We start from the raw sequence: 27064 nt of genomic DNA on the forward strand, positions 1-27064 counted from the left end.
GGAATCATAGAAGTGTAGGGTTTGAAGGGACCCCAAGCCCCCAACTTGAACCCCCATTCTCCCTCCCATCACAGAATGATTCATCCCAGCAGAGGGCATCTAGGGTCTCTCTCAGCATCAGGGGGCTCCTTCATTTTGAGGGTCTTGCCTTCCTGATCCAGGGGTAGCTTCTTGCCTTTCTGGTGTTAGAATCTGGGTTTCTGGCACTGCACAAAGGACGCATTCCCCCGCGGCCCCACCTTTCGCCATCGAGCGCAAACGAAATGCCCAAGGCCCTTTTGGAAATGTAGCTAAAACGCTACCTGTGTGTTTTAATCACCACCTGGGCAACAAGTAACAAATCCCGTTAAAAAGGCCATTTTGAAAGGGAGCGTCATAAAAACAGGGCAGCGGGGGGGAAAGAGTTCCGTAAAACAAGGCACGGCGAGAGGTTCCGGTTGCAGCAAACGAGTCTCCGTTCCTCTGGGCTAAGGCAGCTCGGGTGCAAGAAGAAGCAAGAGTTTAAATTAAGTGCGCTGGGGAGTTGGGGAGGGGTCCCCCCCGCTCAGTGGAGCTGCGCGTCCAGGTCGTACTTCTCACAGAACTTGTCCGTGAAAGGGATGCAGGTGAGGAACTCACACCACTCGCAGCGGATGGGGTAGAAATAGAAGAGGACCACCAGGCCCGACAGCAGCCCCACAAAGACCAGCTGGAAGACGATGATCTGGCAGCGCTTGCGGTACAGGTCAAACTTGCCGAAGCTGATGTAGGGCAGGAAGGCGAAGGAGAGGAAGAGGCCGCTGACGAAGCCGCCCACGTGGGCGAAGTTGTCGATCCAGGGCAGGAGGCCAAAGGCGAAGAGGAAGAGGACCACGGCCAGCAGCTTGAAGAAGGCTCTCCAGGGACGCGCCAGGATCTGCCAGCTCTGGAAGAGCTCCACAAAGAGGCAGGCCAGGATGCCAAACTGGGAGCCCGCAGGGCCCACCTGAGGAGAGGGATGAAGGCAGGCAGCGGTCCCTGTGAGGCCTGCTTTTGGGGGGGTGGAGGGGAGGCAGCTGAGAAGCTGCTTCCCTACGAGTAGAGCAAGGAGGGGCCTCTCCTCCAGGCCAGAAAAGGGGGCCTTCACAGCCGGGAGCAGGAAGCAAAAGCCCAGCAAAGGGAGCTGTAAGAGGAAGGAGCGGCCTGGGGTTGTGGGTGGACCGGGGAGCTGCCTTGGCCAGAGCCAGGCCATGGGCCCATCAGGCTCAGTTCTGCTTACACAGACAAGCAGCAACAGTTGCTCTGCTCTGCCAGGGTCTCCGCCAGGAAGGCTCCCCCAAGTTGTTCCTGGAGAGGCCTTGCCTGGGGCCACGTCCCTGCCCAGGAGGTGCCCTAGCCCTGGGCCCAAAGGAAAGGGCAGCCCCTCACCCACCTCAGCTCTGTAGGGCAGGAAGATGGCACTGGCCAGGTTGCCCGTGATGCCGCTCAGCAGGTAGATGATGGAGATGCGGTGCCAGCCAGCCAGCTTCTCCAGGTCTCGCAGGATGGTCATCTGGAAGCACACTGACACCAAGCAGTGCAGGATCCTGCTGGGCAGGGGAGAGGGAGGCCAGTTGGACTGGGGGGGGGGGAGAAAACAACCCTTCCTCCCTCCCCACACACCTTGCTGGTGTGTCCTGGTGGGGGCCCAGTGCCAGCCTTACCCTGCGTGGAGGAACAGCGACAGCCACAGGCGGTACACCTGGTCTGGGACCTCTGGGTTGAGGAAGGGCAGGAGCCCACAGACATCATCCATGCAGTGCACCTGGGGGAGAGAGCACACCTGGGCTTAGCACTGCCAGGGCCTCGTCCCGCTCTGAAAGGAACGCACGGGATTTGGCAGTCGGGGAGAGGGCGTTACCTGGGAGCAGAGAGTGGCCTCTTCGTGGAAGTAGCCGTGCATGAAGGTGCAGTATTCTCGAGATGTGATCTCACACCTGGGAGGAAAGAGGGCAGAGAGCTGGGAAGTTAAGGGGGGAAGCAGAAGGGCAGGGATGGGGAACACACGCGGTCCAAGCTGATCCCTTGGGGGTGGCTGTCAATCTCCCCCCCTCCTCCCCGGAGTGGCCAATGGGCAGCCTGCAACCTAGCGCTGCCCCGCCTCCCCCAGGCCTCCCCCTACCTTCCCTTGGTGCCAATGCAGCAGGGGCGGCCCGTGATGACGCAGTCCATGTGCGGGTGGTTCGTGTAGTTGCCAGCGCTGTTCTTGGTGCAGATCTGGAAGGAGAGGGGGGCAGTGGGTGGGGGCCTCCCTCCTTGGAGCACTTCCCAGCTGGAGGGGCTTCCTGCCATCCCCCATCTCTGCAGGTCCCAGAGGTGAAGGGAAAGGCACACACACAGCCCCAACGCACACACCCCTCTGCCGGAGTCCACAGAAAAAGACCAGCTGCTGGGCAGTTGGAGGGGCAGGAAAGTCTGTCCCTCGCCTAAGGGGCTTCCAGCAAGAGCCAAGGAAGGCCAGAGCTGTCCACCATTCCCCAGTCATCGTATTATTATTATTTTAAAAATTTGGTTGCTTTAATCCAAATCCAGATTCCTTGTGAGCAAACCTGGCGAAGTTTCATTCCGCTGTGGAGCCCTGGGGCTTGGGTTTCCTTTGCATTCTGCTCTGACTTTCTGCCTGATTTCCCCCTCCCTTTTCTTCCTAATGAAATTTCTTCGTTTGGCTGCTGTCATGTTTGCGGTTTCCAACCCCAGGGCTTTAGGGTCCCCAGAGGCTTGGCCTTCAGGCTCCTGGGAGTTTAGGATCAAAGTTTCTGGGGTCCAGCGCACTTTTCCAACGTCCAGGATAGACTCAGAGACAGAGTGTATACCTGAAGGAGCGTCTCCACCCCCATCGTTCTGCCCAGACACTGAGGTCCAGCTCCGAGGGCCTTCTAGCGGTTCCCTCCCTGCGAGAAGCCAGGTTACAGGGAACCAGGCAGAGGGCCTTCTTGGTGGTGGCGCCTGCCCTGTGGAACACTCTCCCTTCAGATGTCAAGGAAATAAACAACTACCTGACGTTTTGAAGACATCTGAGGGTAGCCCTATTTAGGGAAGTTTTGAATGCTTGATGTTTATTCCATTTTGAATGTTCTGTTGAAAGCCACCCAGAGTGGCTGGGGAAACCCAGCCAGATGGGCAGGGTAGAAATAATAAATTATTATTATTATTACTGTTGTTGTTATAGTGGGCTGCCTCTGCACTCCAAGAAAACCCCAAGGCTGTAGGTGGAGCTGAGGAGCGCTGGCTGGGGCCCTGGCTGAGGAACTTTAAAAAAGAAATTGTTCCCTTCTGGGACTGCAGAAGTAAGTGGGGGGCAGCAATCTTGCAGAGATCAAGACCCACGGCTAGCTCCACAGGGCTGTTGTGCTGCAATTGCTCCTTTGGCCTCCCCCACTCTGTCGCAGGTTCAATGCCCTCCCTGCCCCCCCCCACAGTAGCCCCCAAATCGTCAGCAGCCTTACCGGCCACTTGGTGATGTCATCTGGCCACTCGTGGGGGTCCATGGAGGCTGGCTGTTCACAGACCCTGCACAGGAAAGAGATCAGCAGTGCTGGGGGGGGGAGCAGGGGGGTGAACCCCGATTCCCTCACCTCCTCTCTGCTGTTCCTGGGGAGGTTCAGGCCATCAGCGGGAGAGTGACTGGGCCACAGACTGGGCCTCCAGCACCCACCTACCGACCTACCTGGGGTCTTGGTGACAGACCGAGCCAAACTGCCGCTTGTCTCCTGCCAGCAGGGGGGCACTGGGGTGCCGCGGCCATTTCACCCACACGGCCAGGGTGGACTGCAAGGGAGAGCGAGGGGGGTGAGAGGAGGAGGAGGGTCTCCCTTTGCAGGGAGTGGAGGAGCCCTGGCACCCAGGAGCAGGTGCCAGGCTGTGGGTGGTGGGTCAGAGAGAGGGGGGGCCCCCGCCCAGTGTGGGGGCCCAGGCCAGCGGTGTCTCACCGAGCACTCCTCCGCAGGCGTCTGCACGCAGCCGGACTTGTCGTTGCGCACACAGCAGGCGGAGTGCTTCTCCTTCTGGCGGGCAGCGCGGATGAAGCTGTGCACCTGCTGGTCCTGCCGCATGCAAGGGGCAAACTTTGCGCCCAGGTGGATGAGGGCTTCCTGGGGGGGGGGCAGCGGAATTGTTACTACAGATCGTTGCCTATCAAGCTTACAGGCCGCCCTTCATCAAGAGACCCCAGGGCAGCTCCCAACCAAAGAACTGTGGCAAGAGAAACGGATAGGCTATGCGGAATCGGCAAAAATGACATATAAACTCCAAGATAAGGACAACTGTGACTTTAAGGAAGAATGGGAACCCTTTACAAAGTACCTAAAGAAACAACAAAATGAACTGGACTCCTTGGCAGGTTTTGAATAAACACCCACAAACTTTTTATTGCTAATAGCTAGTTAGATCAATTAAGGATCTATACAGTTTTGTAACATGCAGAGAATAATATTTGTTGATAAACCAGAGAGAGGAGCTGAGGCAAGTCCGGGAGGGGGGGGGTTACGCTATGGGGTGGGGGGAGGAGGAAAAATAGGGGGGAATTAAGGATGATATGTTTTTTACTGATAAAATGTTTTGTTGAAATTCCTAATAAAAAAAGAGAGAGACCCTTTGGGTTTGAGCCCCAGGCTGAGCAAAAGGTCTCTGCCTGGCAGAGGGGGGGGGGACTACAGGACCCGGGGGGGTCCCGTCCGACTCTACAATTCCATGAAATTCTGTAAGTAAGAGTAAAAGAGGGGGAAAGACAATAACACACAACCTGCTTTAAAAGGCCTTAATGGATCTGACATGGAGAGGATATCTAACGAAATGATAAAAAGTTTAAAATAACCTTTGTTAAAAAACACAGAAGCTTTTCTGTTAGGAATTATAGGCACTGAGATTCCAAAGGAGCAGAAAATATTATAATGGATATGTAATTTGTTTTGTTTTAAAACGATATTTGTAAAATGAAATAAAAAATATTTGTTAAAAACAGCAACAGGCAAAGGCCTGGGAGAGGTGGAACGTTTTTGCCTGGCACCTGATGGGGTGCAAGGATGGCACCAGGTGAGCACCCGTGGGGAGAGCACCGCACAAGCCAGGGAGCCACCACTGAGAAGGCCACCGGCCTCAGAGCCACGGCAGCCAACCCCTTGTTGCTGCCACAGAGCCACACCAGCCTGGGCCACTCACCGAACTGGGGCCGATCCAGAAGTTCTCCTGCTGCACATACTTCACGTTCTCGTAGACCCCACGGTTTCTCAAGACCTGCCGAAAAGGAATCCATGGCTCCTTGCAAGGGAGGTTGGGGGGGGGGCAAAGGGCCCCTGCAGACACACAATCCCCCCCTTCACCCCACCAGGCAAAGGAGCAGAAGCCTGGGAGGCAGGTGCCTCTTTGCTTGGGGGGGGGGAGGAGATATTCCTGGGTCTGTGGTCAAGGAAGGGGAAGGGGCCACAGAGGCAATGGGGAGTGCGGGTGGGCTGCAGCTGCCACCGGCTCTGCAATGGACGTGTTTTCTGCCACTCACCGAATCCACTGTCTCGTGCTGTGAAAACCCCACGGGGGCAATTCCGTAGATGGAGACGGCCAGGATGGTGATGAGCGAGTGGACAAAGGTGAGCCAGTAGGTGAAGAACGGCCTGCAGTGGGGAGAGGGGTCAGGATTGGCAGGGGGAAGGCCCCGACTCGAGATCAGGAAGAACTTCCCGAGAGTAAAAGCTGCTCGGCAGCAGAACAAGCTCCCTCTGCGGGAAGGAATCTCCTTGGAGGTAGGACATTGCATTGCTCTGGGTTGGACTAGATGGCCTCTGGGGGCCCCTGCCCACTCTACAATTCTATGAGGAGCAGGGCAGCCCCTAGGAGCTCTGGCCCCTTCAGCCGCTGCAGCCCCACCTGCAGAACCAAGCCCCCACCCGCTTTGTCACCCACCTGTGGTCATCCATGTCCTCGATCTGCTGCTTGACGAAGCTGTCGATCCGCCTGCGATACGTCCGGTTGGTCAGCCGGCCCACCATGCCCAGCCCGTAGGGGCGCTTCTCCTTGGCAAAGAGCTTCCGGACAGGGACCCGGATGCGCTGCCCCCTCCGCTGGAGGCCCAGGCTCACCACCTCCTGCCGCAGGCGGACCTTGGGCTGCCCCACCTGCGCCCCCTCCTTCTGCTTCCGCCAGCCGCGCTCCAGGGGGCTGCAGGACAGGAGGGGAGAGAGAGGGGCACTCAGGAAAGGCCACGGAATGTGCCCCCCAGCTGGGCAGGGGCAGGGAAGGAGCCATCACCCGTGGGGCAGGGAGGTGTCTTCTGCTTGCAGGGCCCAAACCCCTCCAGCCCCTGCAGGGCAACTGAAGCTGCCACAGAGCTCGCTTCCTGCTCAGAACGGTGATTCTTGACACTCTTTCGAAAAGATGACCCTTGGTTTTGTGGGTGACCTTTGCAATCATCTAAGAGGCCTAATTCTAGAGATGATGATGATGATGATTTTACAAAGTTTTTATTCATTTTTCTGTTTAGCAATTTAAAATACTCATTTTAACATCCTTAAGATAGCAAAGACTTCCCTTCTCTTTCCGTGCTTCATTTGACATGTCATAAATCCCAGCATATTTTACAAAAACTAAACCATTCAGTATTCCATTACAGTGATCCCTCTGGTAGCGAACGGGATCCGTTCCGGAGCCCATTCGCAACATGAAAAGAGCGCAGCAGCGCATCTGCGCACACGTGGTTGCTACTCGCCGCTGCTGCGCATGCACGTGACGTCATTTTGTGCTTCTGCGCATGCACGAGCGGCGAAACCCAGAAGTAACCCTTTCCGGTACTTCCAGGTCGCCGTGGGACGTAACCTGAAAGAACGTAACATGAAGCGGGCGTAACATGAGGTACGACTGTATTACAGCCATCTAAATTTACCGTATTTTTCGCCCTATAGGACGCACCGGCCCATAGGACGCACCTAGATTTTTTGGGGGGAAATAAAGGAAAAAAATTATTTCCCCCCCAGGCGCGGGGCTGGGGTTGGGGAAGCCTGAGCTCCCCCTTCCCCCCAGCCCCCAGAACGGGACCCAGAGCAAGTCGGGGGACAGGGGGAAAGGCGCGCTGCGCCTCTCCCACTGTCCCCCGAGTTTGCGGGGCTGGCGACGGGGAGGAGCAGGCTTCTCTCCCCCCCCCCCCCCCCGCCAGCCTTCTAACCAAGTCGGGGAACAGTGGGAAAGGCGCGCTGCGCCTCTCCCACTGTCCCCCGAGTTTGTGGGGCTGGTGGCGGGGCTCTCCTGAAGCCTGGAGAGCGAGAGGGGTCAGTGCGCACCGACCCCTCTCGCTCTCCAGGCTTCAGCGAAAGCCTGCATTCGCCCCATAGGACGCACACACATTTCCCCTTCATTTTTGGAGGGGAAAAAGTGCGTCCTATAGGGCGAAAAATATGGTATTTACACTGTTGAATTTATCTGAATGCTGCCAGCGTTTTCAGGTGTACACCATTTCCCCGCATATATTCAATAAATGTTTTCTAGTCTTCTCTAAACGTATGTTCCTCTTGTTCTCTTACGTAATTCTAGAGATTAAACCCTTAAGGGATTTCGTGGCTGATCGAACGAGCGGAGGAGCCCCCTTTTGCAACTGGAAGCCAGGCAGACCGTGTCCCTGACGCAGCTGCACAAAAACCTCTGCTGGGGCCGATTCGCAGGCAGCCCCGCTGCCTTGAGAGAGGAAGCCCCTGAGCTTGTCCCCTGCGGCTGTCCCGTGGCAGCCAGCGGCTGTCCCAGGGAGCCCCCTTCAAGTGCAAGCAAGGGGAGGCAGCAGGCAGGGAAGCTCGCTGTGGGGCAGCCCCACACGGGGTCTTGCAAAAGGTGGGCAAAGCTGCAGGCACTGTAAGCCTCGCTTTATGGTGCCCGCTGGCCCAGAGAGGCTTGTCAGCCTTGCCAGCTGCAGAGAGCAGACAAAGTATTGGGTAGCATGCAGCTGGGGCGTCTGGCCAGCAAGCAGCACACCCCCATCCCCATTCCCTCTCTGGCCCCCCAGGGAGCAGCCCCAGCCCCCCAGAGGACTCACAGCATGAGGTGACTCCTCTCCAGCTCAGTTCTGTCCAGCGCCCCCCCAGTGAGGCCAGGTTCCGGCTGCGGCTGCGGCTGCGGCTGCAGCAGCTTCGCTTCGGCATCCTTGATGGCGCTTTCGGAGGGTGACTCAAAGACATCATCGGGGTACGTGGAGAGCTCTTCGTGTAGGACTCCTTCCTGGGGAGGAGAGGGGGCGCTCAGCCGCAGAAGCCAGGCCAACGCCGGCCGGGCTCTGCCCCTCTGCCACCCCCAGTGCCAGCGCGGCCCTTCCTTACCCGAGCAAAGAAGGAGGTGTCCAGCTCCTCTGGGAAATCCCCCGTGTCTCCCTCCAGGAAGCTGGCCGGCGTGAAGCTGCGCTGCTGAGCCTGATGCAAGTTGCTGTCCCGCACAGACCGGCCCTGCCAGGGAGGAGAGATGGCAGAAGCTGTTGTGCAAATCCAGGGTGAAAGAGCATTAGGAATATATACCGTGCCCAGTTCTGGTTGCCTCAGCTCAGAAAGTGTGGGAATGTAAAATTAAGGAATGTTAGAAGGATGTTGGAATGAAGTTATGTGGTTTTAGCAGAAATGATATAAAGGATTAAGTAAAAATGGATTGTTAATTGGTGAAAGAAGAGAATGTAAAATTACAGTATGTTAAGATAAATTATTAGGATAAAAACAAAGATGGAAAGAATTTGCTGAAATATCTAATTGAACTAGAATACAAAAAAGGGAGGTGTGAGGAGGTCAAGGAAACAAGCAGATGAAAAATAAGTTATGGAAAGGTTTGATTTGTTTTTTGTTTGTATTTTTCTGTGCTTTTTTTTTCTTTTTCTTTTTCCTTTTTTTGTCTGTTTGTATCTATTGCGATGTATTGCTTTGTTTTTTTTTTGCTTAACTTAGTGTTTTCTTTCTGTAACCTTTAAAACTGGAATAAATATTATTTTTAAAAAACAATAAAAAAAACAGAAAGTGTGGGAATGTTCAGGGTGGCAGGAGAGGATATATTGTTTATTAACATCCTTCCTAACTTGTGCTAGCAAGCAGTGGCGTAGCGTGGGTTATCAGCACCCGGGGCAAGGCAAGTAATTTGCGCCCCCTAACCCGTGGATTTGCGCCCCCTAACCCGTGGATTTCCCTAACCCCCAGATGTTGCGCCCGGTGCGGCCGGCCCCCCCTGCACCCCCCACGCTACGCCACTGCTAGCAAGTTCCTTTATGTAGCAGAGTTTACATTCCCCCTTTTTACATGCACAGCAGATAGCTGGTTGCAGGCTCGTGGGAGCCTCTCACTATTCTACAATTGAATCTGTCTAAGATTGAACTGTACACTCCTGGTAAGTTCCCTTGAATCCCTCTTAAAAGGATGAAGACACAACAATCTTATTTAAAGTCAATAAAAGAACTCACATCAGTTCACAGCTGGATTCCTGAAGGCAGACTTAGTTACAAATTTGTGGATCTACCCCATATGGGGGAATAATCCCAGTGCTTCTGCTAGCTGAGACCTAGCAGAGCATTCCTAGCTAAAAAGCTGGTCGAACGAAGAAGGAAAGGGTGCTGTGTGACTCGTCCTTTTGTTACCTGGAGAGGTAAGGTCACGCCCACATCTGGTCACATGCAAGGAAGGATGCTCCAGCCCAGGAGGAAACAGGAAGTTTCGAGTGGCTGGACCAACATCCCCTTGCATGTCCACTCTAGGAAAACAAGGAATGTTGCACTTGACTGCTCCCAGTGGATTACATCCCACAGAAAGGACATTGCAGAGTTGGAAAAGGTTCGGAAAAGGGTGACCGGAATCATCCAGGGGGTGGAGAGGGTCCCCCAGGAGGAAAGCTGGCAGCGTTTGGGACTTTTTAGTTTAGAGAAAAGAAAGAGCAGACGTGGTAGAAGTTTATAAAATTATGCCTGGCATGGAGAAAGTGGACAGCGAAAAGCTTTTCTCCCTCTCAGCATCCAAACTTGTGGGCATTCAGCGGAGCTGAACATTGGAAGATTTGGGACAGATAAAATAAAGCCCTCTTTCACGCAGCGCAGAAGTAAACTGTGGAACTCCCTGCCACAGGGATGGCCACCAACTTGAATGGCTTTAAAAGAGGATTAGGTCAATTCACAAAGCAGGAGATTTCTATTTAAACGGGAAATCGATCAAAGAAATGGAATCGAAGGAGAAATTGGGAAACGTCCACTTCCCTCGGTTGACATGGTGACAAGTTAGTGCTTTCCTACACAACGAAATTGTTCAAACCTCCGCCATATGTGAGCTTTCCAATTTTGAAAATGTAATTCTTATTTCTCCATGCTATTCAAAAGGCATGATTTCTAATATCTATAAAAATTTCACTGAAACATGAAGCCGGACACCAAACAGGTTCAAGGATGTCCTGGAACAGATTTAGAACCTGACAGAACTGAAGACACTTGGATAGCAATGTGGGGCAGAAATTCCTTTTCATAATATAGCTGCTAAATATAAAGAAGGGTCAATAAAGTTGATTGCTAAGTGGCCCAGGACTCTTCAACATCAACAAAGTGCTGGAAGGGATGTTCAGAAATGGGATCCTAGTTCGCCCTCTGGTGGGGTTGCAGGCATGGCCAAACTTGGCCCTCCAGCTGTTTTGGGACTACAACTCCCATCATCCCTAGCTAGCAGGACCAGTGGTCAGGGATGATGGGAATTGTTGTCCCAAAACATCTGGAGGGCCAAGTTTGGCCATGCCTGCAACTAGCGACTAGGCATATTGTCACCAGACTCTATCTGACAACGTAGTATTCTGCAAAATCTCTTATGATCTTTTTTTTAAAGTTAATAAAAAATATTTTTTTCAGGTTCCTGAGCTCAGGAACCAAGAGGACTAAAACTTTTAAAAAGAATGGGAAAAATAGAATTTATTTAGGAGACCACTTCAAACAGATGAAAACATTAGCAGGATTTTAATCTCACTTGTAATGTAACAAATGCTATGGATAATATGGATTGATATAGATTACAGATTGATATAGATTACAGAATAATATGCAGTTTTAAATGTTAACAATAGGACCCATGAAGGCAAAGAGGGGAGGAGTTTGAAGATTCAGATAGATATATTTTGTTGTTTAGTCGTTTAGTCGTGTCCGACTCTTCGTGACCCCATGGACCAGAGAACGCCAGGCACTCCTGTCCTCCACTGCCCCCCGCAGCTTGGTCAGACTCATGCTGGTAACCTCGAAAACACTATCCAACCATCTCGTCCTCTGTCGCCCCCTTCTCCTTGTGCCCTCCATCTTTCCAAACATCAGGGTCTTCTCCAGGGAGTCTTCTCTTCTCATGAGGTGGCCAAAGTACTGGAGCCTCAGCTTCACAATCTGTCCTTCCAGTGAGCACTCAGGGCTGATTTCCTTCAGAATGGATACGTTTGATCTTCTTGCAGTCCATGGGACTCTCAAGAGTCTCCTCCAGCACCATAATTCAAAAGCATCAATTCTTCGGCGATCAGCCGTCTTTATGGTCCAGCTCTCACTTCCATACATCACTACTGGGAAGACCATAGCTTTAACTATACGGACCTTTGTTGGCAAGGTGATGTCTCTACTTCTCAAGATGCTGTCTAGGCCTGTCATTGCCCTTCTCCCAAGAAGCAGGCGTCTTTTAATTTCGTGGCTGCTGTCACCATCTGCAGTGATCATGGAGCCCAAGAAAGTAAAATCTCTCACTGCCTCCATTTCTTCCCCTTCTATTTGCCAGGAGGTGATGGGACCAGTAGCCATGATCTTCGTTTTTTTGATGTTGAGCTTCAGACCATATTTTGCACTCTCCTCTTTCACCCTCAATAAAAGGTTCTTTAATTCCTCCTCACTTTCTGCCATCAAGGTTGTGTCATCTGCATATCTGAGGTTGTTGATATTTCTTCCGGCAATCTTAATTCCGGCTAGGGATTCATCCAGCCCAGCCTTTCGCATGATGAATTCTGCATATAAGTTAAATAAGCAGGGAGACAAAATGCAGCCTTGTCGTACTCCTTTCCCAATTTTGAACCAGTCAGTTGTTCCATATCCAGTTCTAACTGTAGCTTCTTGTCCCACATAGAGATTTCTCAGGAGACAGATGAGGTGATCAGGCACTCCCATTTCTTTAAGAACTTGCCATAGTTTGCCATGGTCGACACAGTCAAAGGCTTTTGCATAGTCAATGAAGCAGAAGTAAACGTCTTTCTGGAACTCTCTAGCTTTCTCCATAATCCAGCGCATGTTTGCAATTTGGTCTCTGGTTCCTCTGCCTCTTCTAAATCCAGCTTGCACTTCTGGGAGTTCTCGGTCCACATACTGCTTGAGCCTTCCTTGTAGAATTTTAAGCATAACCTTGCTAGCGTGAGAAATTAGTGCAATTGTGCGATAGTTGGAGCATTCTTTGGCACTGCCCTTCTTTGGGATTGGGATGTAGACTGATCTTCTCCAATCTTCTGGCCACTGCTGAGTTTTCCAAACTTGCTGGCATATTGAGTGTAGCACCTTAACAGCATCATCTTTTAAAATTTTAAATAGTTCAGCTGGAATACCATCACTTCCACTGGCCTTGTTATTTGCAGTGCTTTCTAAGGCCCATTTGACTTCACTCTCCAGGATGTCTGGCTCAAGGTCAGCAACCACACTACCTGGGGTATATGAGACATCCGTTTCTTTCTGGTATAATTCCTCTGTGTATTCTTGCCACCTCTTCTTGATGTCTTCTGCTTCTGTTAGGTCCTTTCCACTTTTGTCCTTTATTATGGAAATCTTTGTACGAAATGTTCCTTTCATATCTCCAATTTTCTTGAACAGATCTCTGGTTCTTCCCATTCTAATGCTTTCCTCTATTTCTTTGCATTGCTTGTTTAAGAAGGTCTTCTTGTCTCTCCTTGCTATTCTTTGGAAATCTGCATTCAATTTCCTGTATGTTTCACGATCTCCCTTGCATTTTGCTTGCCTTCTCTCCCCCGCTATTTGTAAGGCCTCATTGGACAGCCACTTTGCTTTCTTGCATTTCCTTTTCATTGGGATGGTTTTCGTTGCTGCCTCCTGTATAATGTTACGAGCCTCCATCCATAGTTCTTCAGGCACTCTGTCCACCAAATCTAAATCCTTAAACCTGTTCCTCACTTCCACTGTGTATTCATAAGGGATTTGACTTAGATTGTATCTTACCGGCCCAGTGGTTTTTCCTACTTTCTTCAGTTTAAGCTTGAATTTTGCTATAAGAAGCTGATGATCTGAGCCACAGTCAGCTCCAGGTCTTGTTTTTGCTGACTGTATAGAGCTTCTCCATCTTTGGCTGCAGAGAATATAATCAATCTGATTTCGATGCTGCCCATCTGGTGATGTCCATGTGTAGAGTCGTCTCTTGTGTTGTTGGAAAAGCGTGTTTGTGATGACCAGCTTGTTCTCTTGACAGAACTCTATTAGCCTTTGCCCTGCTTCGTTTTGATCTCCAAGGCCAAACTTGCCAGTTGTTCCTTTTATCTCTTGACTCCCTACTTTAGCATTCCAATCCCCTATAATGAGAAGAACATCCTTCTTTGGTGTCACTTCTATAAGGTGTTGTAAGTCTTCATAGAATTGGTCAATTTCAGTTTCTTCAGCACCAGTAGTTGGTGCATAAACTTGGATTACTGTGATGTTAAAAGGTCTGCCTTGGATTCGTATCGAGATCATTCTATCATTTTTGAGATTGCATCCCAGTACAGCTTTTGCCACTCTTTTGTTGACTATGAGGGCCACTCCATTTCTTTTACGGGTTTCTTGCCCACAGTAGTAGATATGATGGTCATCCGAACTGAATTCACCCATTCCCGTCCATTTTAGTTCACTGATGCCCAGGATGTCAATATTTATTCTTGCCATCTCATTTTTGACCACCTCCAACTTACCCATGTTCATGGTTCTTACATTCCAGGTTCCGATGCAATATTTTTCTTTACAGCATTGGACTTTCCTTTCGCTTCCAGGCATATCCGCAACTGAGCGTCCTTTCGGCTTTGGCCCAGCCGCTTCATCAGCTCTGGATCTACTTGTACTTGCCCTCCGCTCTTCCCCAGTAGCATGTTGGACGCCTTCCGACCTGAGGGGCTCATCTTCCAGTGTCATAACTTTTATATGCCTGTTGTCTTTGTCCATGGAGTTTTCTTGGCAGGGATACTGGAGTGGCTTGCCGGTTCCTCCTCCAGGTGGATCACGTTTGGTCAAAACTCTCCACTATGACCTGTTCATCTTGGGTGCCCTGCTCGGCATAGTTCATAGCTTCTCTGAGTTCTTCAAGCCCCTTCGCCACGGCAAGGCAGTGATCCATGAAGGGGGATAGATATATAGATATAGATATAGATAGATGGGGATATGTATTTGGACTGTTACAAAATTATATTAGTAAAATCAAATACAAATGATTTCAAAAAAAGAGTTTTTTTAAAGAAACGACTGCTCACAGTACTCCAAATGTCCCACTTCCTTCCTCCCTCCCCCTGGACGCTCCGCCAGGCCCCCTACCAACCAAAGCAAGCGGGTTTTCCTCACCCACTGAAGGCCCCCCCTCCGCCAACCCCCCTGCCTTACCTTCACCAGGGCTGCTGCGGCTCGGAAGCTCATCTTGGCCACCGACTCCCTTTTCCTCCGCCGCGGCCAGCGGTTGAATCCTGACCGGGAGCTGGTGAAGGAGCAGAGCGACATGGCCCCCGGCGTGGCCGGCGTGTGGGGCATGCTGCAGCCCTCGCTGTCCTCGGCCATCCGGAAGGCCCGTCCCCGCGCCAGGGGGTCGATGATCTGGCGGCGCCAAGGAGAGAGGGGCCCGTTAGCCAGGGAGAGCCCTCGCCACAGCCCGCCCTGCAGCCACAGAGACCACGGGCGGCTGCTATGCCAGAGGGCACCCAAAGGAGGGGGTCCATCCCAGGTAATCATCATCATCATCTGTATCCCGCCCTCCCCAGCGGAGGCCGGGCTCAGGGCAGCTAACATCATAAAAACAACACAATATGCATAAAAACAGACAGCAATTAATTAAAATACACTAGCATTGCTAGTGGCCCCCAAGCCCCCAGAGAAATGAGGTCACAGCATTATTTATGGCAACATCAAGGGTGAAATGATGTCAGTAGAAAGGAGACCTCCTGCTCACCTGGCCTGGGACAACGGGCCAGGTGTGTGCAGGTGTGGCCTCCCAGTTTCCTGAAAGTGGGTTGTGAAAGCCCCCCCTCACTCGTTTGCCCCCCCCCATGCCTCTGGCACAAGACCAGGGTTGCCCTGGGATGGTAGGAAAGGTCTGCCCCCGGCCCAATACACCCTTTTCCCAGCGCATCTCCTGTCCCCCGCCCAGCAGCCCCCTCGCCCCACAACAGGGCCCTGAACCGGCTCACCCTCTGCATGCCCAGCTGGCAGGGTGGCACATAGAGCGGAGGTGGTGTCTCGGCGCTGGCCAGGGAGATGTTGTCCTGGCTGGGGAGATCCATTTCTCGGATGACCTGGGGCTTCAGCTTCCCGTAGCGGAGGCTGCAGTGGCGAAGGCTCTTCCGCTGCCACTTCTGCGTGGCATCGCTCTCCTTGCTGACGCCAAACCAGTCGGCTGTGCCCCTGAGAGGGGAAGGAGCAGAGGAGGAAGCAGCCAAACTCAGGTGGCCCAAACAGATGGGCCCCTCCCGGGCCCCTGCGACACTTTCGCCAGTCCCCCCACAACTGTAGCAAGATTGGACCGAACCCTCGCGCTCCCTCAGGCCGGACCAGCAGCAGAGTCACACCCCGGGGGGAACCGCTGGCAAGCTGGCCGCTGAGGTTAGCCATTTTGCTGCTGCTATTAGTGCGTCTGTCACAGAATGGCCTCCTGGGGGGGGGGGGGACCCCACATTAGTAGAGGTTATTCACAACAGGCAGGCAGGGACAGAGTTTTGGCTGCAGACAGCTGCCACAGCGCTGCACTTCTGAGCTCGATGCGGTGCTGTGGTAGCTGCGCCCGGGCAGCCTTCCCTCTCCCGGTGCCCATCCTTGCAGGGTCAGGGGGCACAGAGAGAAAGGGAGAGCCACGAGGGTCCCAACACAGGGCCAGGACGGAGAGCCAAGCCTGTTTGTGGACTCGCACTCGGTCCAAGCCGGACAATCCAAGACCCGGTTGGAAACCAGGCCGGCCCAGTTGCGCCAAGGCAAGTGGGTGGCAAGCTGTTCTCCTATAGGCAAGCAGTGGGGCCATGCCAGGTTTGGGGTGGGCAGGTGCGTGCATGTGGGGGGGGGGATAGCAAATGGCCACCTGTTGGCTGTGAGATGGGGAGAGGGATGGGGCAGGAGGAGCAGGCCTTGCTCCTGGGGACCCACATGCACGTCACACACATGCACTGGGGCGGGGGGGGGGGGCGGGGGGGTCACACCAGCACTGCAGGTACCTGAAGACCGTTTTGGGCAGAGACTGGTGTCTCCTGGGGGGCCTCCTGCCCACCTGGCGCCCCTGAACGGGCAAAGTCTGAGTCATCTCAAAGCGGACCTGCCTGTTGCAAAGGAGAGAGAGCTGAGGGGGTGCTGGCAGTGGGGGGCAGAGGAGGAGGCCTAGTGGCACCCAGGGACCCTGGCAGAGGCTTTCTACCCAAGACCCTTCCAAGGCTGGAGAGGTGGGGCAGGAGAGAAGGACCTTGGCTCCTTCCAAGAGCCTTTGCCAACCTGCTGCCCTCCTGGGGTTTGGGGGAGAGCTCTGACCCCATTAGCCCAGTGCCCCACAGCTGTGCTGGCCCAGGGGGCTGGTGGGAGTTGGCATCCCAAACATCTGCAGGGCACCAAGTTGGCAAAGGTAAAAGACCCAGATGCGGAAGAGAAAGGAGCTGGTGAGGAGGATGTAACCCAGAAGAGTTTAGCCTGGAGGAGAGGAGGCCTGAGAGCACCTTTGGGTCTCTGAAGGGCCGCCGCACGGAAGATGGAGATTGTTTTCTCCTGCTCCAGAGGGCCAGGATTCGAACCCATGGCTTCAAGTGACAAGAAAGGAGATTCCGACTCAACATCAGGAAGAACTTTCTGCCGACAGTGGAAGAGACCTTCTTCCCTCTCCTTCCTTGGAGGGTTTTGAGCAGAGGTTGGGCGGCCATTTGCCATGGATTCCATCGTTGAGGTTCCTGCACTGCAGGGGGCTGGTCTGGATGACCCCCAGGGTCCCTCCCCCCCATCACGCTCTGATTCTGCGATCTTACCTTCGGATGGTCTGGGTGATGGAGGTGTGTCGCTGGAGGACGGGGCGCCGCAGGTCGCCGAAGGGGGAGGGGAAGCGGGTGTGTTCGGTGGGCATGCTGACGCTGCGGAGGAAGGCCCGGTGCTTGGGGGGCTGCCGAGGGAAAACAAAAGGGGTTGGAGCAAAACTGGGGGGGGGGGCAAGGCACTGGCTGCAAGACTGCTGGCTGCCGGAGGTCTCAGGCATGGGAATCCCCCAACTGGTGGGGCGCCCAATCATCTGGCCCTCTCCCCGCCTCACTGGGGAGCGTGGTCTAGTGGTTAGAGCACCAGACTATGGCCAGAGAGACTGGGCTCAGGGGTCCCCCACTTGGTCACAAAGCTCACAGCATACGACTGTCTCTCAGCCTAACCTACCTCTCAGGACAAAATAAAAAAATTCCTTCCAGTAGCACCTTAAAGACCAACTAAGTTAGTACTTGGTATGAGCTTTCGTGTGCATGCACACTTCTTCAGATAGTGTATTCGTGCAAGCACACGAAAGCTCATACCAAGTACTAACTTAGTTGGTCTTTAAGGTGCTACTGGAAGGAATTTTTTTATTTTGTTTTGACTATGGCAGACCAACACGGCTACCTATCTGTAACTACCTCTCAGGGTTGTTGTGAGGATAAAATGGGGGGAGGAAATAGTGGTATGTAAATGTAAATAATAATAATAATAAATTTTATTTATACCCCGCCCTTCCCAACCAGAGCCAGTCTCATGGCAGCTAACACCAATAAAATCACAGTAAAAACATAATGGGTGGGGGGAGCCAATTTAAAATGCAATAAAATAGGTTCTTTTTATCATATGTGGTGGTCTTGTGGTAAGGTTAAGGCTTGCTGGGAAATGATATACAACTAAATGAAAAGGATGTTTAAAATAATGTTTGTTAAAAAAAACCCAGAAGCTTTTCTCTTGAGAATTATAGGGACAGAACTACATAAATTGTATAGAAACTTATTCATGTGTGCATCTACAGCGGCAAGAATGTTTCTTGGCCCAAAAAGGAAAGAAGCAGAAGTCCCAGCAAAGGAAGAATGGACACAAAAACTTACGGAATAGGCAGAAATGGCAAAACTTACTGGAATAAGAAGAAATCAAGATAACAAACTTTTTATAAAAGAATGGAAACAGTTTATTGGGTATTTACAGATAATTTGTAAACAAATAACAACACTGGCAGGATTACTGTAATAACCTGCAGTTGCATAAGAGTATATATTCAAAGAATATAAATGAATGAGTGAGTTAAGTTAATTTGGCTGTGCAGAAGATATTGAAAATAAAGGAACCGCAGAGAAAGGGGGAAGGAAGTCAAGTTTTAAAATGTCAAAGTGATTGTAAAATCGGTGAAATGTATATATCTAAAAAATATAAATAAAAATTTAAAAAATGTAACGGATGATAAAACTGACTACCTGTGCCATGGCTGGTTCCTCAGCCAAGACCGTTGGGGCGGGAATGTCCAGCGTCAGCCCTGGGGGCTTCTTGCGCTGCAGACTGCTGGTGCTGGCCCTGCGCACCTCCGACATGGTCCTGTCCAGCCTGGGGGAGGGCAGAGGAGGGGTCAGCTGGGGGTCTCCAAAGGCCTGGCTGGCAGCAGCAAGAGGGCCGGCCAAGGGGGCTTCACACGGCCCCCCAAACATGATCTAGAATCCCAGCATTGCAGCAGCCTTGGAAGGGAGCCCTAGGGTCTTATAAAAAAAAAGTTTTTATTAAATTTGACAGTTATCTATTCATCACAATCACCATTATCACATAAAAAGAAAAAACTTTAATTCCCAATCTCCCCCCCCCCCCGTTACTTCCTCTTCTGGTTCTTTAAGTATTTGCTTCTCCTGCTTAATTGTTATACTTGAATATTGTAATCTTTAAATTAAATATTGTTACACTTGTCATTTTTGTACCATCATTCTCTTCAGATTGTATCTTACGCTTGTTATCTTCATTTCTGTGTTTGTTTTGTAGATTGTAAGTGTTTACTCAAACTCTGCTAGTGAGTCCACTTGTTTACAGTGTTTCAGTAAATGCAACATAAATGGTTCTCAGTCTTTTTTAAAGTCTCTATTGTCCTTTTGATTGGATTGTTAAAGTGGAAAATTGAATAAAAATGAATTTTAAAAAAATTAAGTCTCTATTGTCCTTGCCTCCTAGTATCATCTATTCCAACCCCCTGCAACTCAGGAATTGCAGCTAAGGGACCGTGCGCAGCTATGGCCACCCCAACACTATCCGTGGTAATTTGGGAGCGCTGGGGGGATATTCTAAAAACAGCCCTGGAGCCCAACAAGGCAAGGAAGACCCCCACACACACTGGCCACATCCTGGCAGCACCTTTGGCAGTGCCCACCATCCAAGCCCTTCCAGGCAGAAATAAGTGTAAAAAAATTTTTTTAAAGGTGCACACAGATAGCAGTCACACAGAAAAACCGATCCATCACCCTTCAGAAATTAGGAAATATTCCCTGAGGATAATACACTTCATTTGAGGCCACGCAACCGTCCCAAAGCCATCCTGGCTCATCTGGGGAAACCTTTCCCAATAGTTCTTTTCACATGCAAATCCTCCAAACCCTGTGAATAGATGAAGTTCCTGGCAGGAACAGGCGACCCCTCTGCAAAACTAGCCTGGCAAGTATTTGTCCAAAGCAAAGCAGGCCTGTCAGAAGAGCATGAATAGGTGTAGGTAAGTCTGGGAAACGGAGTCAAGGACTCAGGTGCAGTTGTACATGCGAAGCCGAGCACCTTGGCTCCCAAACAAATCGGCTTCAATCGAAACCCGGAAGTGAGTGTTCTGGTTTTCAAATGATTTTCGGAGGGCAAACATCCGGTGCAGCTTCCGATTGGCTGCAGGGGGCTCCTGAAGCCAATCAGAAGCCGCACTCTGGTTTTTGAATGGTTCTGGGAGTCAAATGGGCTCCTGGAACGCATTCTATTCGAGAACCAAGGTACAGTGGATGCTCGGGTTGTGTACGTGATCCGTGCAGGAGGCACGTTCGCAACCTGCATTGCTGCGTCTGCGCATGCACAGGTCACGATTTACCGCTTCTGCCCATGCACAAGTGCCGAAACCTGGAAGTAACCCATTCTGGTAGTTCCGGGTTTCGGCGTGTCCGTAACCTGAAAATGCTTAACCTGAAGCGTCTGTAACCCGAGGTATGACTGTATGTACCAGTCCTAAGGAACTGGCCAAGTGAGGCAATCAGCATCTTCAGGTCCCTTGACAGACAGGAGAGAAGCCACACTCTCAGATTTCTGTTGTAGATGCCTCTTCCCGAGATGCTTGTATTATGCTTTCAGGTGGCCTGCGGCTAATCATAGAATCCTAGAGACAGAAGGGACCCTACGGTCATCTAGTCCAACCCCCTGCAAGGCAGGAATCTCAGCTCAAGCATCCCTGACAGATGGCCACCCAGCCTCTCCCAGGAAGGAGAGACCACCACCTCCCGAGGGAGACCCTTCCACTGTCTGAACAGCTCTTATTGTCAGAAAGCTCTTCCTGAAGTTGAGTCGGAAAAGTCTTTCAAAGCTGCTGCACACCTTGGTTTGGGGCCCTCCCCTCCTTGCAAATGGCAGTGGGAAGGAGGGCTCTGTTTCAACAGAAAAATAAAGATTCCCCCTTTCTTCCAGCTTCCACTCATTCGTCTCTGACTAATAATGGACTTGGGAGGCTTTGAGCCCCTTGGGGAGTTGAGATGTAAAGGCCAACTTCCAATTTTCATACAACAGAAGGAGCCCAGGAGCCCCTTCGGGGCTTACCCTGCGCAGGCTGGTGCTGAGCCCCTACCTTTCGACTTGCAAGGTTCCCCACACAAACACACACACTGGGTTGCAATTTTGTGGGTCAGCTTTGGCTGGGAGAGGCAGCCCCCCATTAGCCTCTGGCAGCCCAATAGCGCAGGCCTCCCCCACCAAGTCCATCGCAGGAGACAGGCAGCAGCACCCAGACCCCAGAGGCTGCCCTGGGGACTGGCGTTCCCACACTGCCGCCTCCGTAACAAGGCCAGCGGCCAAGTTCCCCCTCCAAGCCGCTTCCTTGGTCCCACAGGAAAGCCAGGCAAGGGCTGCACATCCCTGCCCTCCGCCTCTTCCTGCTGCCCCCAACAGACAACCGGGCCTGCAAGCTTCCTCTTCCGACATCGCCCAGGCCCCCACGCAGCCCCCCACCAGCAAAACGCCATGCAGCCCAACTCCTGCAACACAGGAATGGCAGGCAAGGGGTCTAACTCTGCAGGGAAAAGCTTCCTGTCTTTCCTCTACCCCCTCCCCACCGGAAACGGATGGTGGCTGCAGGCTCTGGTCCCCCCCTTAACATCTGCAAAAGGATTAAGGCTGATACGTTGTCTTACAGGATTTTATATTATTTTTAAAGCTAGGTAACTTCCCTGAGCTGTCAAGTTGAAAGGATATATTCAGGCATAATCTTTGTAACATTTAACAACTTTAAAGACGTGCCCCCCCCCCCGTAATTTCCATAACAGTTGGAAGGACAAAAATATAGGTAACCTCCTAGGACAGCTCCTGCAAGCCATGAGCGGGTCGCTCTCAGACAAAGATCATGCATGGACAAATGTAAAGATCTTTGGAAAGTATTGATTGAAACCACAGTAACAAACGAATCAATGTATCTTCAAGGGAAAGAATAAGTAGATACATTTGCATATATAGCTCTGTAGCCTTAATTATATTCCATTGCTATTTTGTTATTGCTGTTTTCATCTGCTTCTATTTATTTTTAATGCACGTAACCTTTTTCTTCCCCCCCCCTCCCGCCGCCGCCCCCCCGCCAATTTAACTCACTGTAATACTCTCAATAAAATATAAGGAAACAAGAAAGGAGATTCCCACAAAACATTAGGAAGGCCTTTCTGGTGGTGAGAGCAGTTTGACAGGGGAAGGGGCTTTTAGGGAGAGGTCGGGGGGGGCATGTCCTGCATTGCCGGGGGCTGGGCTGGATGACCTTTGGGTCCCTTCCACCTCTATGATTCTATGACCTTTAAGGGAAGCCACCTCCGTCTTCCTCTCAGAGCAGATGCCCACAAGCCCTGGGCGGGAAGAGCCAGAGAGAGAGAGAGAGAGAGAGAGAGAGAGAGAGGAGGACATTCCTAAGAACCGGCAGCTCAGCTCTCGCCTCCCTCCAGGAACCAGAAAAGCCAGTTTAGGGCTCAGATCTTTCCCACAGGCCTTTCTGAGTTCTTCTCTGGGGACACCCCAGGATGGCCAGAGCGTCACAAGAACCACACCAGACATCCACCAGACCCCAAATCTTTCCCCCTTCCTGGCCTGAGAGGCTGCAAATTCTACCTGTCTCCCCCCCTCCAGTTGATCAACACACAGAGATGCAGGTGGCCAGGGACCCACCTGTGCACACCTGAGCCTGCAAGGGGCAGCCAAGCACCATTCACCGCCTGCCCCCCCCCCGCCAGCCCCCTCTCCCCTCCTCCCTAGGCAGCAGCTCTGCCATGACCACAAAGCCCTGACACAAAGGGCGATGCACATTTTCCAGTGGGCATCTCTCTGCTCACAAAGGCGCCATTCTCATGAGCAGGGAAGAGCGAGGCACTGCCCCCGCCTCCCACACAGGGAGATGGCACAACCAGCCTGCCCCCCCCCCAAGCCCAGCAGGGCCTCTGGTGCAGATGCAGAGGGAAGGCAAAGCACAGCCGAGCCCACCATGCCCCCCAGTCCCCAAACTTGCCTCCACCACTGAGAATACACACACAAAGCAACATTTCCAGCAGGTGCCGGTGGGGGGGGGTCAAGCCAGGCCTCATCCTGGCCCCCATCCCACTGCCTCCCCTCAGAAGGTGCTGTAAGACCCCTTGGGAAGCAGGTGACCCCAGCAGGCCCCAGGCCCACAGAGCCCCCCCCCCCATGCCAGCACCCCTGCAGAAAGGGAACTGCGGCAGAGTCAGCTAAGGTCACAGCTGGGGAGGACAGTGAAATGTCGTCCTCCCCACCCCACCACGCAGCCCAGGTCGCAGCAGGGGGCACTAGGCCGCCAGGGCCACAAGGCCACCATGGCTCACCCACCACGCCAGGAGATAGGGCAGGACTCACCCCACGCAGCAACCTCAAGCGCAACACACCCAAGAAAAATGCCCGCTCCGTTTCAGCCTCCGACTGCTGGCCTGGGACATTTTGCATCCCTGCTGGAGAATCTGGACGCTTTCCTGCCAGAGGAAGACCACAAATACAAGACAACAACAGGAAGGAAGGAAGGAGGGAAGGAGCAGGCTTCCTGCTGGCCACGCCATCCGACTCGGGAGGCAGGCGTCCCCCACTGGTTCTGCCGCAGCCACAAAGGGCGAAGCGAAGGGGACCCCCCCCCAGCTCTGCTTGTGCACGCAGCCCCCCTGGGCCACCCAGCTCCAGGCCTGGCCCAGTCATCACAGCACCAAAGCTGGCAGCCCCACAGAAGCCATTCCAGGGGGGGGGGGAATGGCGGATGTGAGCAAAAGCATCCCAGCCCCTTCCTCACTGACTCTCTCCCGCCTCTCGAGCACCCAAGGGCCCCGGCCTGGAAGAGATCCACTTGGGGGCCAGGCTCCACTGGTGGTGGCAGAAACCGTCAAAAGGTGCGTCGACAGAACCAACGCAATTCCAGAATCTGAACCTCTGCAGCCAGTTTTCTTTTGCGGCACATAGGAAAGGAGGCAAAAGTTGGGTCTGGAAGGAAGAGCAAGGCAGAAGGAGAGCCTGATTTCTGGCTGGGAGCAAGGGGAGAGTCCACCTCGCCCAGTATCCTGCTTCCCACAGTGCCCAACCGGGTGCCCCATAGGAAGGAGGGGCATGAGCGCAATGCCCCCTTCCGCTGGCATGCAGATGAAGACTGTGTCTGAACAGGGACAGGGAGAGAACTGCCGCATCTTGAATGGCAAATCAAGTTGACACACTATGCCAAAATGGCAAAATTAACTGGGAAGCTCAGGAATCCAGAAGACAAGGATTTTTAAAAAGAATGGGATATGGTTACAATGTATATACAAAATCATTGCAAACAGGTCAGAACATTAGCAGGATTTTAAATACACTTGTAATGTAGCAGAACGTATAGAAAACTTGGGAAGATGAAAAATTGGAAGAAGTACTGATATGCAGTTGAAAATAGAATTAAAAGGACCCTTGGAAGGGATGGGGGGCGGAGTCAAGAGATTTAGAGTAATCTCAGTATTTGGATTTTGTACTCTTTTATGTTGTACGTTTATATTTTTGAAAGTTAATAAAAAATATTATATGCTAAAAAGAACTGCCAGGTCTTTAGAATTCCTTCTTCCCATCCTGCAAAAAAGCCTCTTTCTCTTTACCCTGGTCATCCCTTGCAGAATTCTGCCCCACCTGCTGGGCTGCCCTGGGCCAAATCCTGCACCTGGTCAGAGCTGCGCAGAAGAGGCCTGGCTCGCTTGCCTTGCTTTGGCCCTGCTGAGGACGCAACCTGCCCCAAACTGGCAGCCGGGTTGCTCCAGAGCAGCCTTTGCCACATGGTGCCACGCCAGGCCGCTCAGAGTCCCTGGCAAGGGAGTCCCTTCTGCACCTCGAGACCCGGAACATCATGGGAGGAGAGGCACCAGGGGACTCTTTCCTTCGCCCAGGGCTGTCTTAAGCATATGCGGCGCCGGGGTGCAAAGATCTGCCCGGTGCCCCCGCCAGTTGCCCAGTCCCAGGCGCGCAGGAAGGCAGAGTCGGCCGGCCACCTCAGCTTTTTGCTGGCTTGGTCGCCCCCGAACTCGTGGCACTCGCAGCAGAAGAGCCCGCCACAGCGCTGTCATCAATGGGCGAGCTCTTCCCTGGACTCAACTCTCAGGACCCGGATTCTCAGCCTGGCGTCCCTGAGAGCCTGGTGCCTGGGTGCCCTGCACCCCTAGCGCCTATGGGAAGACGAAGGCCCAGAGGAGAAGGAAGCAGGAAAGCGTGGGAGGGGGACGAGGGAGGAACGCTCCTGACTCCAAGGACCAAGCTGCCCAGAGATGCCCACCCAGCTGCACCTGCCCCAGAGCTCAGAGGAGGAAAGAGCTTCTTCTGAGGTTTCAGATAGGGCAGCTCATGATCTGCATGTGGCATTTGATGCCAGTCCCATGACAGTCTGGAAAAACCACACCTCCGAAAGGCTCAGGAAGGGCTCAGGGTCAGGCTGGGAGGAGGAATTCCCCAAGTGATCCTCCAATCCTCCAGTCCAGGAATCCAGGAACACGGGTGGCATGGATGAGGCCCTGGAGGACAGGAATCTGAAGGGGACACCCCCCCCCCCACAAGCAGGAAGGGCTGCAAATCCTGCTGAGGACAAAAGCATACTTTGAAGGCCAACCTGCCAAAGCGCAGACCTTCACTGGGGAAAATCACATCCCCGCAGACACCCAAGGGGGAAATGTTAGGAGCGAGCGCGCAAGGCAGAGGCGAAAAGGGTTCAGCAAGAGTCCCCACCCCAAAACTGGGGAGCAAAAAGCCCAGCCAAACCCAGAGGGACTCACTCCGGAGGGAACAGGCGAGAGTCACGCCGGCGCTGCACAACACGCGGGCGAAGGAGAGAAACTCCGCGCAAAAACGCTCAGGATGCAGACCAGCCATGGAGCGGGGGGGGGGGGGGCGCATTACAGGAAAAGTCTCCCAACTCTCCCGGCGGATGCAGAAGCTGCAGGCTGGGGAGGGAAGACCCCGCCCGGACCCCCGCTTTCAGCTCGGGGGTTCAGGACGTGCCCAAACAAACGGGATATCAAAGATCCCCCTGGCTAGACGGAGGGGGGTGTTCCTGACCCGCTGGCTTGCCCCCCCCCCTTGCTAAAGGAGACCCTGGCCCGCTTGGGATCGGGCCCAAGAGGGGCACTGGCCCGCAGGCAGCCGGCTCGGCGTCTAGGGGGGGCCTCGGCCTCGGGGGGCGCGCCAGCCGGCTTGGCCCGCTTCCCGCCGCCTCCCGACGCCGCCTCCTTCGGGGGCTCCGGGCCGAGGGCCCCCCGGGCCAAGCCGGAGCAGCCCGCCCGCCCGCGCAGGGCGATCCCGCGGAGATCCCCCCGCCCCCCCGATCCCCGCGGCGGCCGCTCACCGTGGCTCCGGGGAGCGAGTGGCGCTGGCCGGGCGGCCATGCAGCGAGGGGGCCGGCGTCGGCGCGGCCCGGCCTGGAGCGCGAAGGGCGGCCCGCCCGCCGGGCGACGGAGGCGGGCCGGGCGTGACTCAGGCCTCAGGAATGCGCCCTGGCCGGCCAGCGCCGCGCAGGCGGAGGACGGAGCCCTCGCCGGGACGGCCGCGCCGAGCCAGGAGGCCGCCTCCGCCGACCGGGGAGCCTCCGCGCGGAAGGCCCGCAGCCCGGCAGGGACGGGAGGCGGCTCCCCGACGGGCTGCTCCGGCGCCGGGGCGGGACGGGGATCCTGCGCCTCGAGGGACCCGGGGAGGCTGCCCGTGCGCTCACCTGGCCGCCCGGGAGCCGCTGCGCTCCAGTCGCCCCCCGGAGGGAACCTGACCATGATCGGCCCTAACCGACGGGACCCCGGGACGGTTGGCCGTCGAACGGGCAGGGTTGGATCGGAACGGGAACCCCGGACTGTCGCTGAAGCCGTGGGAACAGGGAGCCTCCGGCTCTCACCTTCCATACACGTGAAGATGGGGAAGAGTCACGTCGGACTTCGGAAGAGGAAGCTGAACCCCCACGAGGGTTTGGGTTCAGAAAGGGATCCGAGAGGCAGAGTCGAGGGGATCCAGTCTCTCCGCAATGATCGGGAGGCGCTCAAAACCACCCCGTGAGAAGCGCAGATAAAATGCAGAGACGCGTCCAGAGAGGAACCGGGAGGGCCCCGAGGATGCCAGCGTGGTTAACCAGCGGAGTCAAAGACGCCGGGAGAGGCCAAGAAGCCTTCCTTCAAACAATGCAAGTGTGGAAAATGAAAAAAGGGC

The 27064-nt window shown here is 53.7% G+C and overlaps 1 protein-coding gene across 9 annotated transcripts; it reads right to left on the reverse strand.

The window, feature by feature from the left end:
* Positions 1 to 276: 276 nt before the first annotated feature.
* RHBDF1 (rhomboid 5 homolog 1) lies at positions 277 to 27064 on the reverse strand. 9 transcript variants are annotated; one of them, XM_079952273.1, is made up of 19 exons: positions 26757 to 27064; positions 18601 to 18727; positions 17158 to 17288; positions 16366 to 16467; positions 15352 to 15565; positions 14555 to 14761; positions 8286 to 8408; positions 8006 to 8187; positions 5893 to 6147; positions 5492 to 5603; positions 5155 to 5229; positions 3927 to 4088; positions 3665 to 3765; positions 3444 to 3507; positions 2120 to 2214; positions 1859 to 1934; positions 1662 to 1762; positions 1391 to 1547; positions 277 to 964 (listed from the first exon to the last, which is right to left on the reverse strand). In XM_079952273.1, the coding sequence occupies exons 2-19, from the start codon at positions 18712 to 18714 to the stop codon at positions 545 to 547; spliced, it is 2691 nt and encodes an 896-aa protein (XP_079808399.1). In that variant the 5' UTR covers positions 18715 to 18727; positions 26757 to 27064; the 3' UTR covers positions 277 to 544. The 9 variants fall into 9 exon arrangements, 7 of the variants coding, with proteins under 7 accessions (XP_079808399.1, XP_079808398.1, XP_079808397.1 ...); XM_079952272.1 differs by lacking the exon at positions 26757 to 27064 and adding an exon at positions 26583 to 26699; XM_079952271.1 differs by lacking the exon at positions 26757 to 27064 and adding an exon at positions 26220 to 26355.

This window comes from Podarcis cretensis (genome assembly GCF_951804945.1).
Source record: "Podarcis cretensis genome assembly, chromosome: 14".
Lineage (NCBI taxonomy): Eukaryota > Metazoa > Chordata > Lepidosauria > Squamata > Lacertidae > Podarcis > Podarcis cretensis.